Source organism: Cyprinus carpio, chromosome B9 (genome assembly GCF_018340385.1).
Source record: "Cyprinus carpio isolate SPL01 chromosome B9, ASM1834038v1, whole genome shotgun sequence".
NCBI classification, from domain to species: Eukaryota; Metazoa; Chordata; class Actinopteri; order Cypriniformes; family Cyprinidae; genus Cyprinus; species Cyprinus carpio.
The window spans coordinates 16,459,971-16,478,877 of record NC_056605.1 but is presented as its reverse complement, the minus strand read 5'-3'; the positions used below and the strand labels follow the sequence as shown (position 1 = coordinate 16,478,877).

The window sequence follows — 18,907 nt, the reverse complement described above, 5'->3', positions numbered from 1 at the left end:
AGTTTATTTGAAGGCCACACCTCCGGCAGCGTAGCATTTTTTTTTTTTTTTTTTTTTTTTTTTTTTTTTTTAGTGAGTAAATATGAAGGTATGAGTCTGCTTTCTGGAGAAAAAAAATATATATTGTGGTATATGCTGGTAAAAGCAACATCTTAAATGAGGCTGCATGAATCATCTTGTGTGGTTCTTCCTCTTTTTATCAGTGCACTGTGGTTGCTAGCGAAGATGCACCTCAAGTCCCCTGTATATGTTTTGCTGAGACAGTGGGGTTTGAAAGATGACTTTCGGAAGTGCTTCTAATTTGCATTTTTCTGATTTATAAAAAAGCTATATATTTTAAAAATAACATTTCCATTGCAAATTCATTCTACTATCAGTACTGCAAAAAGTATTTATTTATTATTGTAAAAACAATAATATTGTGAACATTTTGACAAAATAACTGTTTTCTACTGTAATATATTTGAACATGTAATTGGATGAAAGTGGCAAAGCTGAATTTTCAGTAGTCATTATTCCAGTCTTCAGTGTCACAGGACCCTTGAGAAATCATTCTAATATCCTTATTTAGTACTCAAGAAATATTTCATATCATTGTCGATGTTGAAAATAGCTTAATATTTTGGTGGCAATCCTGATACATTTCATTTTTTATTTCTCAGGATTCATTAATAAAACATTCAAAAGGAAAGCTGAACTAAATAAATCTTTTATAACATAGTAAATGTCTATCTTGTCACTTTTAATCAATTGCATGTCATTTCTGAATCCTAGTTTAAATATCTTTCATTCTTTCACAAAAAATGTAGTTAAATATATCTTAAATATACATTAAATATATCTAGTATTAAATATATCTTATATAAAGTGTAGTTTTACATCAGAACGTTTCTTTGTTTTGCATTAAAGTCCTAAAACTTTCTTTGTTTCCAAGTTTAAATGAAAATAAAATCAAATAAAAATCCCAACCTTCAATGTGTTATCTGACATCTGACCTAATGTATTTATTGCTAGACACAAAAGAACATGTTGAAAATAAATTATGCTAAGTTGTTACTTTCATTATTACATCACTTCTTCCATCTCACAATGTAATGACATATATGTGTCATTATATATATATATACATACATATATATATATATATATATATATATATATATATATATATATATATATATATATATATACACATATACATATATATACACATATACATATATATATATATATATATATATATATATATATAAACTTATATATATATATATATACACATAATTTTTTTTCTGGATCTGAATATTCTTGTTTTGTTGCGCTGTATAGCAGTATCAGCACTTGTACTGTAGCTCCAGTATTTGCAAGCATACTTACAGGCTCATTTAAAATAAGGCCACGTCAAATTAAATATTGAAACAAAATATAACTTAATTGTTCACCTAAATAAATATGGAACTTCTGTGTTGCAGTGGTTAAATTCACACTGTTACCTCAGGGAGCCTGCAGCTACCACAAGCAGAACTGAGACTCTAATGTAGTTGCCATTTTGTCACTCGAGGAAACTGCATTTCTCTGTCATTCATACACACTTCATTAATTTACTCAAAATTATTCTCTGATACCACATTGGCTTCCCTTCAACAGGGTTTTTAGTGCGCCACACATGACGTTCGGTCCTTCGTATGACCTTAAAATATCCCCATGCTAATACAGCTAATCGCTAACCCTCCCAAAGAAGTTTTAAGCCAATGTACCTCAAAGGAAAGCACAATGCTAAGAACTCAGGAGGGTATTTTCACCAGCTCCAGGCCTTGCACTTTTATCTGCACAGCGCAGAAGGAGACAATTTCATCAGGAAGGGGTTTCGCGAAGGCAAGCCCCCTATTAACAAACGCCTTGTTTCTTTAAAACTTTTTTCAATGAAACACGTCCAAGTCTATTAAAGCTTTTGATGCTCAAAACATCCCTTCAAGAATCATTGCCCTCACAATGATTTCAAACTCTGCTTTGAAAGACATCTCTTAAATGTGGTGAAAAGTGAGAAAATTCATTGACTTTCAGAAGCTCTCTCGGTTGTCATACTTAGATAATGAGGAAGGAAGTGGAAGGCAGTTTTGAAATTAAACAGTACTAATGCAGTGGAAGCTTGCGAGTGTATGTGTGTGTGTTTGTGTGTGTGTGTGTGTCAGGAGTCTTGAGTACCCTTGTATTCTCCCCGCGTTGTGGTGTAAGAGGTGCTGTATATCCTCCTTTAGAGGGGAAGCTTATGATACTTGTGACTGCCGGTACGAAGTCACATGAGGGGGAGGAGGAGGAACAAACACAATAGCTGCAGTATATGAGCAAACTCCTCTCAGACCACCCTCCTCTCCTCCCTAAATACCTTGACATGATTTCCGAAGCCCCACTTACAGAGAAGCGGATCATTCTCTGAGATGCTGTCAATGTGTTTGAGATATAACTCTTCCTGATATGTAGGGTGTTTTCTATCGTTGTGATTTCTTTATTTTGATGTTCTGTCACGTTTATCTCCTTTAAATTACAATTGAACACACATTAAACATGTTAATTAAAAGTGAACTGATAATGGCAGACGATTTGCTGCTGAATTGTTATTGTTCTAGTTATAATGATCATTAAATAAAGTATTTTCTCTTATTACAGAGGAGCAAAAAGTGGAGTACAACTCCATGAGCCCTGACATCTCTCTCCATGGAATTGGAAATGGTACAGGTGAGATAACTTCACAATATATTGAAAAAATTCATGCAAAGATACATAATAAATAACTGTATTTAAAGAGTTGGGTCTATGCAGTAATCAAGACACCAAATCTTGAACATATTCATTATGAAATGTTTCCTATGAAAGAGTGTAACGTCTCTTAAACTATATGTAAATGCATGCTTGGCACACATGTGAGCATGTGAGATAATGTGTGTCTATGGGAGATGGAAAGTAAACGTTTTTAAGTTGAGCGCGAGTGCATGGCAAATCACATTTTGCTGCCAAATTGAGTTTAAGGGCAAAATCGAATTTGTTCAGTCCATGTACTTTCAAATTGATTACAAGGAAACAATAACATTTTCATTTGCTTACCCAATTTCCAGTCATCTAAAGAAAAAGTATGATTTAGAATAACTTTTGTCATTTTATTAGTTATCTACCCACATTACCTCATTTTTTACATATATAAATGTTTACTTTTTGTAAGGCGCAGTTGTCTATTCATCCTGTCAGTATCTTTAAGTAGTTCTCCATAAAGCATCCAAAAACCTATTGTTTACGAAAATCACGTTTAAAATCTTGTTCTGTGCAATTACACATAACACATGATCTATAATTAGATTGTTGGGTCCAATTTTATGTATATGATGAGCAATACAAAGTGAGATCAGTTACCCTGGCACGCCTAATTGCCATATAACCCAATTACCCATAATGCTGGAAATGTTTAAAGCATTTTCAAACATGCAAGAGGATGCTTAAAGAGTGCTTGATGATCAAGCTGGCTCCTATTAGTCTTTGAAGTGGCCATTATGTTGTAACTTAAATAAATACTTCCACCTTGAAAGGCCTTCTAATGGTTTGGTCTCCACTACATCACACTTAAAGTGGCCAGTGTCCTAATGTTCAGCTTGGTCCTTTTCAGTGACACTGAGCATCAACCACTGGATTCATTTGTGCTTTTCCTCCCCACTTCCTCTGTGCAGTTAAGGGTATTGATGCCTCTTCAGAGCTGGAAAGCTTCTTTGCCAAGAGGAAACTGGATGACAGTGAGGGACATGCAGCGAGCATTGCCGAATACCTGCAGGATACCGTTATCATTTACCCAGAGGACCCAGAGGAGGGTACACGACTGGGCACACCAGAGGCCAATGGACAAGATGAAACTGAAAGTGGTAGGCATTAAACTATAAAAATAGGATCTAACTCGCTAAGCACCAAATGCAATTAGAAATTAATTTAATAACTTTATTATGTTATGTTATTCTCAACGGGACGGAAAATTGTTAATGCAAAAATCTTTTTGTGGCCTGTAAGAATTATTTTTATTTTGTTTTATTTTTGCAAATTAGTTTGTGTGGACAAAATGCATATAATTAGTTTGTAAAATATTTTTCCTAATGCTATTTGAATGATAAAAAAGAATAGCATGTATTGCTGTTTCACTTAACTGAATGCAGTGCTTTACCTATCGTTCTCCCATAGCCTCAAATGGCAACTGTTTTTCCCACATATGCTGTTTTTTTTCTTTCTTCAATCCCCCCTCCTTCACTCTGTTCACTCTGTTCAATTTTGCCCAGATCTGGCACTGAGGACGCCAGATGCCTTTGCCCAACTGTTGACCTGCCCCTACTGTGACCGGGGCTACAAGCGGCTGACATCCCTAAAGGAGCACATCAAGTACCGACATGAGAAAAACGATGAGAGCTTCCCCTGTCCCCTGTGCAGTGACACCTTCGCCTACCGCACCCAGCTCGAGCGCCATATGGCCACACATAAGCCTGCCAGAGATCAGGTGAGAAGAGGCCCACCTCAGTCCGTACCCACACTCATTACTTCCTCATGCTTTTTCAGTATTATAGAAGTCTGGGTTCATTGTGAAAGATGCTGCATCTCTCATTCTGAGCGTGTTTACTTGTCCGAAGAGAACATGTTTCAGCCTGTTGATAGCTCCAGCATTGAACAAGCTCCTCCGGAAGCTCCTTAATACTTGAATCCTTCACACCGGAGCCACAGCTGTGCACTGTCATACTCCCCTGAGTGTCCGCCCACAGCCGGCCAAGTGTGGGCTGTTCTAGCACATTGAGTCCTATAGGCCTGCCGACTTCTCGCATCAGCTGTTGGAAAGGAGTCCACTCAAAAGATGCAGGGAAAGCTGATGTTTTTTCTGCCTTTTAGGCTGGTCTCAACATGAGCATGCTGTGAAAAATGCAGTGATACGGAATTATTTTGAAAAGGAAACTCTATATTGCTTTATTACTGAAGGAAAAGGTCTGTTTTTGATGTGGTAAAAGGGCTCTCAGTTGTTTGATAGGATTATAGCAGGATATCCCGCATTTGGGCTTTCAACTTTGAACCTTAAGCAGACTTGGGCATGTTGGAAAAGAATTTGGAATACTTGCCTTGCACGCTCATCTTACTGGCTGAATCACATTCACACATATGCACACACGCATACACACATATGTGCACCTCTTCAGACTGAATTAAACACGACCAGATGGCTTTTTTTCCCGGTGATCTAGAGTATCCTAATCCTTAAATGACTTTAAGTGTTTGTTTATTTGCTCTAAAGAGGTATTTTCCTGAAGGCTTTGAACATTATTCCTAGGTTCACCTTTCTAGGTTTAGTTTTACATTTCATCACGTGTATATATTTGCATACACTCATACAGAAAATGGAAACCCATTGCACATCTTATAATGGCCTATGTGCATGAGTATGATTGAACTTTAGAAGAAAGAACTTCACAGTACTGTACAGTACTGTATACATGTGACTATTAAACGTGCACTTGTGGACACCCACACATTTTTCACAGACCTTTTGTGTCTGTGTGTGGGGTGCAGGGTGAATGCTGTTGTTTTTGTTGTGCATCTGGGGCCCACATTTGAATTTCAAATGGAGGAAGAGCACCTACGTTTAACTTTGAATGGTGAATACAGATGCAGCCTACACTGTTTTTACTTAACCCAGACAACAACTGTTTAAAGTATTCAGATAGTAGTTGAACGAATAAAGTACTACAGATAAAAGGCATCACCAATTCATCATGTAAACGTTTTGAAGAAATCCAAAAAGAATCTTAATAACTGTTGGTTCAGTATCCTTGGACACACATACCTAAATACAATTCTGGTCTGTTTTCTGTGTTTAATTAATCAATATAAATAAATAAATATTTATTTCAGCATCAAAATTAATTATATACCCTTTTGTGACTGTTTTCTGCCTGTATCAATTTCTGTAATCTTTCTCTCCCTTGCAGCCTCAACTGCTAAACGAAGGGGCTGGTAACCGCAAATTCAAATGCACAGAGTGTGGCAAAGCCTTCAAATATAAGCATCATTTGAAGGAGCACCTCCGCATTCACAGTGGTAAGTGTTTCTTTGAATAATATGTTAAGAGCCTCCTTTCATAAGTGGCTGTGAAAAGAATGCCAATAATGTATATAATCTTATTTCATATGTCTCCAGTTTGCCTTAGGGTAATTCAGTGTGGTTTGGATAGTCTGGATAGATGATAAATATTTAAAACCATAATTATATAATTTTGCAATAATTATTTTTTATTGTAGGATCTCATCATACTATCAATCATTAAATTGATTGATGGGATGGGGAAAGAAGTTTAAAGCAATTATAAAGTAATTTAATACATCAAATATGTAAATGATCACCACTTTATTTTTGTATTTGAATAATCAAAGTAACACTTTTATTTTTTTATTTTTTTTCTTTAAGGTGAAAAGCCATATGAGTGCTCCAACTGCAAGAAACGCTTCTCCCACTCTGGCTCCTACAGCTCCCACATAAGTAGCAAGAAGTGCATTGGCCTTATCTCTATTAATGGACGAGTACGCCATGGAGTCAACAGCAAGCCTGGCTCATCACCAAATTCTGCTGCATCCTCCCCTGGCAGTCCTGCCTTAGCTCAGCTCCGTCACAAACTGGAGAATGGCAGGTCTATGAGCCTCCAAGACCCATCTGCTCACCCAGACATTAAGTCAGAGCCCATGGACTTCAATGAATACCGTCTAATGATCGCATCTCAACAAGAATATGGTGGGTCGGGAGCCTTTCTCAATGGCGGTGGTCATGGAGGTAGTCCTCCGGGGATGCATGGTTCATCTCAGAACCCCCAGCAACATCTCGGCATTGGGTCGGATTCTCATCCATTGAGCTATCCAGGGTTCCTCAACAACATGAGTGAGGTTCAGAAGGTTCTTCAGATTGTGGACAACACAGTTTGCCGGCAGAAGTTGGATGGCAACCCTGAAGAGATCTCTAAGCTCAGAGCATACATGAAGGAATTAGGCTCCCAGATGGAGGAGCAGAATCGGGTACTGGCCTCCCAGCAAGGCTTCCTTGGTGTTGGTCACAACAGTCCCACCAAGACCATTATTGACTACACACTGGAAAAAGTCAATGAAGCCAAAGCGTGTCTCCAGAGTTTAACAGAAGATTCTAAGAGACGGCCTGTAGATTTCAAAAGAGAAAGACCCAGCCACGCCATGGATCTTCTATCTGAAGATAAAGCACAGGAGAGGGATGCGCAGTATGCACCATTCTCGTGTCAGTACTGCAAGGAGACATTTTCTGGCCCTATTCCATTACATCAACACGAGCGATATCTCTGCAAGATGAACGAGGAGATTAAGGCTGTCCTCAAACCTAATGATTCTGTACCAACTGGCCGGAGGGGGCTTTTCAGCTCAGAGCAGCAGGCTGGTGTGATCCCCTCATCCCTTGAGAGGAATGCCACCAGCCCAGTCAACCCCTACAAGGATCACATGTCAGTACTGAAAGCCTACTTTGCCATGAACACTGAGCCCAACTCAGAGGAATTGAGGAAGATCTCCCTGGCAGTGGGTCTTCCTCAGGAGTTTGTGAAGGATTCGTTTGTGCAATGGAAAGCTCAATCTCATCATAGCTTCTCTAGGAAAAGATCTCCTCCCCCTGAACGAAGTGGAGAGATCAACCATGGCTTGAGCAGGGAGTCAGCATTTGCCCGGTCACCTGTTTCACTAAGTCAATATGGTGACTCAACAACAGAGATCCAAACCATCACCAATGGGGATTCAGGGCACAAGTTGTCCAAACCGCATCAGTTTACAGGCATTAGGCAGACCAATGAAAAGCCACTTGACTCTGTGGACCACTTGAGAGGTGAGACACCCTCACCTTTGAATCTCTCATCATCATCATCCAAACACTCACATAGCAGTTCATACACCCCTAACAGCCTTGCCTCTGAGGATGCCCATGGGGAACCACTGGACTTGTCTTTGCCAAAACAAGTTTCCAAGGCAGAACGGAGGCCAAAACCAAATGGCTTTTCTGTTGACCACACTATCAACTCCTCTGCACGTGAACCAGGAACAGAGCCTTTAAATTTGGCCCACATCAAGAAAGAGTTCAATGGACCCAACAGTTTGGGCAATGAAAATCAGCTGGAGAAAAGCTCGAGCCCTATCTTTAGTATAAACCCTTTTGGTGGCGGGCACATGTACACCTCACTTCCTCCTCATGGAGCATTCCCTCCTCCTACTTTCATGTCTACAGCTCAAGCCAGCATCCCGGGACTCAGGCCCTACCCAGGGTTGGATCCCATGAGTTTCCTTCCACCTATGGCTTATACTTACGCAGCAGGGGCAGCCACTTTTGCTGAGATGCAGCAACGCCGGAAGTACCAGCGGAAACTAGGCTTCCAGGTAAATTAAATCTTTTGGTCCCAGGAAAATTAATTCCCAGTGCATTTCTTTTCTTGTATTAACTCTTTAAACATGTGATAAATCACATTCAAAATGAATGTTATGGTGCTTTTTGCTAAAGTGTGATTTATTTAAATAGTTTAAATAAATAAATAAATTAGTTAATAAAAGTATCTATAAATTATCAAAGGTAATTACTTCCTAAAATGTTGTCTACAAAATGTCTTTGCTCTGTTACATACATGAATTCATACTACTTTGTTTACTAAGCTGAGAGAACCCATGTAAGTCAAGCCATATGTCCCACTTTTTGAGACATCTTCTAGTGATAAAGGCTTTATATAGGTTACAGAGATAAGCTGTGTCCAGACTTGGGATCAAACATGGGGCAGGGGCTGTTTCTTTCTATGTGGCAGGTTAGGATTAAGATTTGTGGCAGGTTAGGATTGCATCAAATGTATCTAAAATTTGTTTCTTTTGCAGGGGGAGCTACTGGACAGTGCAGGGGACTATCTGTCAGGGCTAGAGGACCTGACAGACAGCGAGTCGCTGCTCGCCCGGAAGAAGATTAAGAAGACTGAAAGTGGTATGTACGCGTGTGACTTGTGCGACAAAACATTCCAGAAGACCAGTTCCCTCCTAAGACACAAATATGAGCACACAGGTATATCACATTTAGACAACTCTTTTTTTTTTTACCCTCGTCCATCCCCCCTCCAAGTAATCCCCTTTTACCACATTGTGTTTTTTCTTGTTTCTTTCATTCCTTTCCTGCTTTAATTTTTTCATACCTACTTTTTTTTCTGTCCATTGCCATATTTTTGTTGTACATTTCAAACCCATGACAAAGGTGTAACGGTTTTCTTCCTTTTGACAGGCTCAAAGGGGAAATATTTAAAAAATTAGCAGGTGACACCAATGATATTTACAGCTATAATCCAGCTAAAATTTACAAAAATAGTTACCACTAATGGCACACACACAACCATTTCTCATCTACACGTTTTGTACAATGAACCACAAACAAATCTCACATAGCTTTTAATTTGAACATTTGGACATTGTCAGTGCAGTTTTGTTGGCAAGCCAACATGGCACAGTATGCCAGGTGTGTGAAAGCCTGATGTGTGCGTGGCATTTCTATGCCACAATGTGACCTACCCTCCTGGGGGACTCCTCTCTTTCACATGTTTGCATCATCCTCACTTACATTCTTCAGTCGGAATGCATAGATAGGAATCCGCCGTCTCGTCTATTTTTGAACTTGATGAGGGGAGGTGGGGAAGGGGACCATCTCAAGTATGGCTGCTATGGAAGGTGTTGCAGGCATGCCAGGGCTATTCATGGCCAAGAATATAGTACATCTGTTCATGTGCTTGGTGCTGATGGCGAGTGTGTGGGTTTTATGGCAAGTATGTTACTGGTGGAATGACTGAATGCCAAATGGCATGTTCCTCCTACTTCACTGATTAGAGTAGAATTCATTTCCTATTTTCTGAAAGTAAACAATGTGAGCCAAGTTGGCAAAAGAGGAAGGTGTGAGGGAGGTGAGGCGTTTGGTGTATGCGTTACACAAGGCATCACGAGGCAAATGTCTTATCTAAGCATTTTCGAATCCCGAGACATGATGTCATAAACTCTGTCAGGGATGCTGACTGCCTCACTTTCACCTTGTGCGGCATGGAACGATAATCACCTGATCTTCTTGGCTGCATTCAGAACAGTCACAGACAGCCTCAGAATAGCACCTCAGGATTGTGGCTTCCCCCTCACCTCCCTTCACTGTTTTGGTAACATCTAAAATAAACCGGTGGTGTTTGTCACTGCTCAATATGAAGGGGTTTTCAGTTAGGATTTTTTTTTGTGTTTACCCAAACTAATCCCGAACATTTTTTTTATATATATATAATTCAATCATAAGGTACAAGTAAGGAGGGATATGTGTGGTTACTTGAAAGATGTGTCTTAGTAATATGTACTAAATATGTTACATTTGACGATAATGCAAACAATGTATTGAAATATATTTGAGGTTTTTTATAGTTTTAAGATGTTATGGATGCTGAGCTAACCTGTTGGCTCCTCTCTCTTTGTGTCTCTGCAGGAAAGCGGCCTCACCAGTGCCAGATTTGCAAGAAGGCCTTCAAACACAAGCACCACCTCATCGAGCACTCACGCCTACATTCAGGCGAGAAACCCTACCAGTGCGACAAATGTGGCAAGCGCTTCTCCCACTCTGGCTCTTACTCGCAGCACATGAACCACCGATATTCCTACTGCAAACGGGAGGCAGAGGAGCGTGAGGCCGCCAAACAAGATAGCCACGACAATGGCGGACCCTTGGAGCCCACGGAGCTCCTCATGCGTCGGGCTTACCTTCAAGGCCTCGGGCCCCTGGGCTTTTCAGATCCAGAGGACCAGACCGAGGACATCACACGAGAAAACACCATCTTGAGAGATGGTTTTGAGGGCGGCGCCAGGGAGGCAGAGGAGGCATATCCGGAAGTGACTGACAGGCAAGAGACAAGGTTGGCTGAAGAAGAAGAAATGGAGACTGAGGGGCAGAGATTTGACACTCGGAGCCCTGATGGGACAGCAAAAGATGAGAAAGAGAGTGAAGTAATGGGAGGGACAGAGGACGAGAGCTCGGAAGAGGGGAAATCGGCTAGCAAAAGAAATCCTGACGGCGAGAATGAGGATGCTGATTAACTACTGCATTTCGGAATAAGCTTCCTGTATTCTATGTTTTCCTTTTCCCTCAAGCTTGCATCGCGCCCTTCTTCCACCCTTTTGGAGGGACTTTGAGCCAGATTCTCACTTGTACCACACTGCCACGTCTTGGTTATCTAAACGTGCACCTGAGGCTTAAACTCATCGATATAAAGTGTGGAACTCCAAAATCAGGCAACAGAAACTAGGCTGGAACATGAAGGAATCCATATTATGCAAAAATACAAGTGGTAACGATTGTCAGAATAAAAATAAAAGAAAGGTTTTTAAAATGTACAGAGTTTTCTGCCAGAAAGCTGTGCGGTGCTGATTTCCGTGTAACTCCTGTGTTTCATTGTGTGGTCGTAGCACAAGCCTGGAAATTGCACTCTGAAAAAAAGAAAAGGATTACAAAAAAAGGAAAAATAAAAATGAAAAAATCACAAAAAATAAAATGAACAAAAAAACTTTTAGGTAAAAAAAGCATTGCCTATATGTACTTATACTGCGCTTGAAGACGCAGTAGTGTGTCAGTGTTATATTTCATTATCACTTACTGTGATACCCTTGGTTTTACCTTTCTTTTCCTGACCAGCCATCCAAGTTTTGGCATCTCACCATGGCTTTTTTTTATGAAGCGACTTTAACTAAATAATACCTATGTGATTCTTAAACATATACAGTCTTAAAGTTGGCCAGGGGTGGATGGAAAGAGTTTGGGTAACTGTAATGACGAAGGCTCATTGTATGAGGCGACGTCAGAACCCCTGTGTTTTTTTCGTTCGAGAAAAGCCTTATATGCAAACCCTTCCACCTGTGTTTTCTGCAAGTGCCATCCTTGTACAGTATTAAGCGAAGTCAACTAGTCTTCTCTTTGCACCTGCTTTAGTATTCAACAAAATATTTCACCTTGTCGTTTGAAATACCTACGTCAGTATTAGTATATCTAGACTGCAGTTGTTTAGTTTACATATTGTTTGTGCAATTTTCTGTATTTTTTTTTTTTAAGATCATCTGTCAGTATTATCTTGGTTTGTTTTGTTTTGTTCAATACAAAATTCATTTTTATTTTAAACTACCATTTTATTTATGACTCATTTTATATTTCCTAATTATATTTATTTCATACTGTAGTGTACAGTATTATAGTTCCTTGATATAGATATATTTTAGTAAATAAGGATCCTTACAAGTGGAGCAAATTTTACGTAAAGAGAGCATTTATTGTATCTGGAGCGATTGCTGTGAATTGCTCTTCATACTACACTTACCTGATGAAGGAGAATCTACAATTTGGGAACTTTTGATACAATATTGTGAAAACACTGTATTTTTGACTGAAAAGAAAAAATTCCACTTTATTCATCTTATTTGTTTTTCCTTTTCTTTCCCCCTTTTTAGCTACAGAAATAAAGGGGGGCTGTTGTTGTTGGGATTTTTTGAAATGTCTGTTGAAGTATAATTTAATTTTTCATTTGTAATTTCTCTTGAAAATGACCTTGCTCGAATAAATGTAGCCCAATTTAATTTTAAAAGCCTGTGTAACATCTCACTTATCAAATCACTTGAGTTTCCTCACAATCTGACAGATATAAACACTTTTAATTTATTATTTTAAATACAAAATAATAATTCCCATATATCCCATATATTAAATCTAATAGTTGGCAGTTTAGTATCTTTAATGTGTGTGTGTGTGTGTGTGTGTGTGTGAGTGTGTATGTGTGTGTGTGTGTGTGTGTGTGTGTGAGTGTGTGTGTGTAATAAGTAGTGTCATCCATATTATAAATCACCTCCATAAACTGGAGAGAAAATAGCTATCAAACATCAGACTTTAATATTCCCCGGTATCATTTTCTGTGCTATCATTTAATTAATTACTGGAACCTTTACCTTTTGATGTGGATTACACACAGCAATATAATCCACCTTATCAAAGTCTCTCACAGTATGATAGCCTTCTATTAGTCTCTTTGAAGTTGAATGATGTTGGGTTGCGGTAAATTAACATCAGCTGCAGGCTGCCAAACTGGCTGTGAAGTCTCGCCGTTGGAACTCTAAGGAGTTCCATTACCCATGACCTAGCTAATTTTCTCAACTCACATACTCATCTCAAGTTTAATTTTCAAGGAACTATTCAAGACACTTTTCTCCCGCAGGGATGTACAGTCCATTTCATTTTAGAAACTAAGGTTACTGTATAAAAGAGCCCTAAAATTAAACTGCTTAGTATACGTAAGCTACATTCTTTTGCAATATACGTTTTCTCTGCTGTACAAAGTTTGATGTATAATTTGGAAAAATAAATGCATAAGTAGGAAAACCACTTAAATGTGTATATGTTCTGACACTGAATGATCATATTTGGGATACTTTCCATGAAACAATATGGTAACTAACATGCAGATTAAATTCAGTGAAGCAGCAGTGTAATGGTCTGAGACTGTAGCTGTAGTTGTCTGTACTTTACTTACACTGACCTCTGCACACAAAGCACTTATTAAACACAAATCCAAATAAACAAAAGACTCATTTATGATGTACAAGTACATTTATGATGGTTATTGAAAGTATATTAAAATAACTGAAGAGGCCTACTGACAACAATTAATGAGACATGCTATATATGCAGGTACAGTGAGCTAACCTCAATGTTAGTGGGATATATATATATATATATATATATATATATATATATATATATATATAAATATATATATATATATATATATATATACAGTACAGACCAAAAGTTTGGAAACATTACTATTTTTAATGTTTTTGAAAGAAGTTTCTTCTGCTCATCAAGCCTGCATTTATTTGATCAAAAGATACAGAAAAAACAGTAATATTGTGAAATATTATTACAGCTTAAAATAATAGTTTTCTATTTGAATATACTTTAAAAAAATAATTTATTCCTGTGATGCAAAGCTGAATTTTCAGCATCATTACTCCAGCCTTCAGTGTCACATGTAACATCCAGTCTATCACATGATCATTTAGAAATCATTCTAATATTCTGATTTATTATGAGTTTTGGAAGCAGTTCTGCTGTCTAATATATTTGATGAATAAAAGGTTAAAAAGAACTGCATTTATTCAAAAAAAAAAAAAATTCTAATAATATATATTCTAATAATATATTTTCTTTACTATCACTTTTTTATCAATTTAACACATCCTTGCTGAATAAAAGTATTGATTTTATTTAAAAAAAGAAAGAAAAAAAAATACTGACCCCAAATTACTGACCAGTAGTGTATATTGTTATTACAAAATATTTATATTTTAAAAACATCTTTTTTAAAATATTCTTTTTTTTTTTTTTTTTTTTTTTTTACTTTTTATTCATCAAAGTATCCTAAAAAAGTATCACATGTTCTGAAAAAAATATTAAGAAGCAGAACTGTTTCCAACTTTGATAATGAATCATCATATTAGAATGATTTCTAAAGGATCGTGTGATAATGATCCTAAAAATTATATAATGAATATATATAATATGAACGATAAATACCTCACTTTTGGTTACCAACATTTACCATTATAATTGTACCATAGTTAGGGTTACTACATTTACTGTAGTATAAGCACCACTCTCATGAATAAATCATACAATCATACATAAAAAAAATAAAAAAAGGTTCTTACACTGTTTGAAGGATGAATAAATAAGCCTCATTTAATTTTCCAGCATAAAATTAAATTTATTTTGACAAAATTAAATTTATTTTGACAAAATTAAAAATTGCACTAAACAAAATAATTGTATATTTTAAATTATTAATCCATAGTGAATTAAAAAAAAAAAAATAAAAAAAAAAATACTGTCCAACATCTGCATAGTTCACACTACCAACTGTGAAGAATGAGCACAACACAATGCCTGCAAACGACTTTACGGTACAGCGCAGGAGAGCGTACACCCGCATAGTGACGTCATGACGTAAACGCGCCGTCTTTCAGGAAGAGGTAAGACTGAATTAAACACGCGTATGTATGTTGGTTTCTGCCTACTTAGCTGGGTTAAAACCTATGTACCGAGCGCTTTCTATCGATCACCTAACGGCAAACATGAGTATATGCGGTTGTGCAGTCATCGAGGTGTTTCTTAGCGTATCTTATCTTCTAAACAAAAGTTACAGTTAAGTTGGTTCTCATTGCCGTGTCTGTGATGTGAATTAATGTTAAAAAGAAAAGAAAACTAAAGAGTAGTCGTTTGTATGAATGCAGCGTTACAGCCCTGCATACAATGGCCCAAACTGTATTTTAACTCTGTTTTATTTGTTTGCGTTTAATAACATCATATCAAGCCAAGTGAAATTTCTAAAGATAGCATAAGCACCCCTATCAAGCAAAGTATTCCACACAAATAAGTTAGATTTGATTTGAAATGTTTAAACAATTCAAAAATAGTATATAGAGACATTCTGGTTGCAAACATTAGTATATAGAAACTTTCTGGTTGTTGAACATTATTGGAATATGTTCAGTTACTGTGATGAATTACACCTGTGGTTACTCTGCTGGGACACTGAGAAGAACTGACTTCATACAAAAAAAGGAGAAATTACCTCCATTTGGTTAAGTAATTTTATTTGCAAAAATTGTTTAGAAAAGTGAATTTATGTATGTATTTATATGCAGGGTGCGATTTGTGAAAAAAAAAAACAGAGGAGGGGATGCTTTTGAAAACTTTTTACAGGTGTATAAAAGTCCATAGGCAGAGGCTGACCCAACTACCCAGGCAAGCAGATAATAGGTGACATGTCATGAAATCATTTTAATACGACGGAAACTGTATTTAACGTTATCACAATAAATCCCGGCAAATCGCACCCTGTTTATATGATCCATCATATGACATTTTTATCATTGGACTGAAATGAATACATTTTAAAATGTGGCTTTAGCTTCTGTGCTTTTTGTATGTCTGCTGAATAACGACAAACAAATAACATTTTTTAAACAGCAGTCAGATTTTTAGCTGAAGTAAGAAATGCATTTAAAAGATTTCCTGCATTAATATATTATTAACCTGTGGTCAAAGAAATGTTAACAATAATGGACAAAAGCAAAGCATGCAGATAAGTGAGACAAATGAGAGTTAACACAAAATGTAATGCATTCAAATATTCCAGTAGTGCTTTTATTTATTTGGACCCAACAATATTTTACTGAATATCACAGTCTTTGCCCTAAATGCTACAATATGATGCAGAGTGGTTGCTTCAGATCTTAATTCGCATGGTTTCAGCTGGACCAGCTGTGTTTTGCTTGAAATGAGTCAGAGAGAGGAAATGAAGAATGTAACCTTGAAATGTCACAACGCTGGTCTTGAGATTTTTTGTCACCAGTTTATGCATTGTCTTTGATCCCTACTGTCGTATTGAAGAGAGAAAACGTATATAAAGGTACTTTTAAACCTTTTATACATATTTTAAACATATTTTACCTTCCCTGTGCCATAATTTTGACAAAAAAATAAATAAAAAATAGGCAGCAATTTGTGCCTTTATTTTAGTGCACTTATTTTGATCTGTTTACCTATTTGATAGGGCTGTTTTGCTTAATTCAGTGACTAAGTGAGAGATATCCAAGTCTTTTCTGTTTGGTAAGGAATTATGTGTGTTACAGTATATGACCCATAAATGAAGGAGAACCTGTGTGCTGCATTCATCTTTAAGCAGGAAGCATATCTTACCCACGTATGGAAATACATAGACATGGAAAGCTAATTTGAAATGTGGGTATTTTTGGTAAGACGGTAACTCATTCCAGTAATCTGTATAAATGAGTATTTGAGTTCGAAATTGTAATTCTCGATAATGACAAAAGAAAAATTCAGCATTGGGATATTTTTCAAACGCAGTTTGTGTAGCTAATACACTTTGGAAATAATGTCATCCACGTATCCAGTTAAATTTTTGCCTGTTTGAGGTATCTCTGACACCAAATTTTCCATTTATTTCACTTTAAAATAATTTATTTTCATTTAAATTTTTGGTTGTGTCTTGATAGTTTAAAGAAAGCTCTTTTGAACTTCATTTGATCCACTTCATGCCTCCCATGTCTGTGATAGAGGCCATATTCAGCCATCTTATTAAATCTCTAGCAGTAACAGATACAATTTTCTTCTACTAGACACTTGAAATTAGCCCTTTATGAAATCTGGAGGAAATTTTCTTTCAAATGACCTGTTCAGGAATCAAGCGTTTGCATCAAGCCTGGTCTAATTGAGAATGCTGTAGTCTGTCACCTAATTGTCACCCATAAATGATAAAGAATCAGGTTAAACTCAGTTCATGCCATGGCACATGATTACCGTGCCCGGCGTTTGGCTCGCTTCATCTCCGTCAGCCGCGTGTGCAGTGATTAGCATGTAAGCGCTAGCATGTAATTACAGAGCAGCTTCCTTTCCTTTAATGATTACCGTTAACACAAAGCCTCTGACGAGGTGAATGAGGACACGGCTCACTCTATTAAAAGACAGAACAGACACTTGGATGGTCTGAAAATTTAATTCGTTTAAAATGTGAACTTCCTCTCGCTTTTCTAACGTGAGATCAAAGGCGTTTATGAATAGCACTTTATGCCCTCGTGTGTGTGGTGAACCTTCTGAAAGTGTCAGTGTCAGTCTGAGCACTTCGAATTAAAAGGTTTCAGGAACAAATGACTATCATTTAACAAGGCTTAATAGTGTTTTAGTTGATTGGGATGCCACTCAGTTCAGCAGAGACTCTCTGAAAGTTGAAGAATGTGTGTTGCAACGTTCATTAGACCACTTTGTTAAACAATATCATTGCTGAAAAGCTTTTTTGACACAGTTATTTCATGCAGCTTGAGCCGATGAACATTTTATTACTCATATTCACTAACAATTAGAAGGAATTGGAAGTTAGGTTGGATAGTTAGAACATTTTTTGGTAATTAGCCTTTTCTTGTATTTTACCTCATTCTGTTTGTTTTTAATAACTATTAGTGCATTAGTTTTCACGTCTTAGGCAGAGTAGAATCATAGCCATGTTATTTATTTACAAGCCACAGTATTTGTTTGTGAAATATGAAATCATCTGATCTCTTGGATTGCAGCACATAAAACAAACATCAACTGCACTTTTGCAAATGCAAGCCATGGAGACGGCCCAGCGTCTGGATTTATGAGCACAGTGAACTTTGAAAGAGCTCCACAGTTTGCCCACTCATTCGTGACCCAGTTGTTATGTGATGGCAGTAATATTTTTCCCTCTGTGTGTGGAATGTTGTGGAAACAAAGCGTGTTGATATGGTGTCTACTTGATCTCTTATTGTGCACTTCATTACAAAACATGCCTACCAACACTCATCTGTTGTGACTTGACTCGTTTGACTTTCAATATGAGCATCTCAGTGCGGCAAGGGTTACCGCGGGGTCTTAAAAAGTCTTCAATTTAGTTGTATCACATTTAAGGCTTTAAAAAGTCTTAAATTGTACAAGAAAGTCTTAATTATGATATCAAGAGGTCTTAAATTTGGGGACGGAAAGACCAGAATTGCGATATGGCTTAATGTGACGATTAAACTGCTGGCAGAGAATAAATTAGCATTTTCCATAAAACTGTTGTTTTGTTCAGAGTAAAGACCAATGCAAAAATCAACCCGTGTTTTTACCCTGCAAACATACAGCTTTAATTGTGAACTGGTGGATCGATAAGAAGACAATGCATTATAAAAATCTGAACAGTTTAGGGGTGTGCGATATGTAGGCTTGTGGT

The 18,907-nt window shown here is 37.2% G+C and overlaps 2 protein-coding genes across 10 annotated transcripts in view; both read left to right on the top strand.

Moving 5' to 3' along the window:
- zeb2a (zinc finger E-box binding homeobox 2a) overlaps positions 1-12,685 on the top strand; it is a 50,335-nt gene extending 37,650 nt beyond the window's left edge. For 5 of the 7 annotated variants that reach the window (XM_042731177.1, XM_042731176.1, XM_042731172.1 and 2 more), the window contains 7 exons: positions 2,665-2,733; positions 3,714-3,902; positions 4,308-4,522; positions 5,997-6,105; positions 6,472-8,441; positions 8,925-9,105; positions 10,546-12,685. In XM_042731177.1, coding sequence (XP_042587111.1) covers positions 2,665-2,733; positions 3,714-3,902; positions 4,308-4,522; positions 5,997-6,105; positions 6,472-8,441; positions 8,925-9,105; positions 10,546-11,150 — 3,338 coding nt within the window. In that variant the 3' untranslated portion in view covers positions 11,151-12,685. The remainder of the gene's footprint in view (positions 1-2,664; positions 2,734-3,713; positions 3,903-4,307; positions 4,523-5,996; positions 6,106-6,471; positions 8,442-8,924; positions 9,106-10,545) is intronic. The other 2 variants (XM_042731174.1, XM_042731175.1) reach the window with 1 other exon arrangement.
- Positions 12,686-15,012: 2,327 nt separating this feature from the next.
- Positions 15,013-18,907, top strand: part of gtdc1 (glycosyltransferase-like domain containing 1) — a 40,505-nt gene continuing 36,610 nt past the window's right edge. Inside the window, exon 1 of one of the 3 annotated variants that reach the window (XM_042731170.1) lies at positions 15,013-15,125. Coding sequence is in view for 1 of the 3 variants with exons in the window: in XM_042731169.1 (XP_042587103.1) it covers positions 15,189-15,297 (109 nt within the window). In the remaining 2 variants the exon portion in view is untranslated. The other 2 variants (XM_042731171.1, XM_042731169.1) reach the window with 2 other exon arrangements.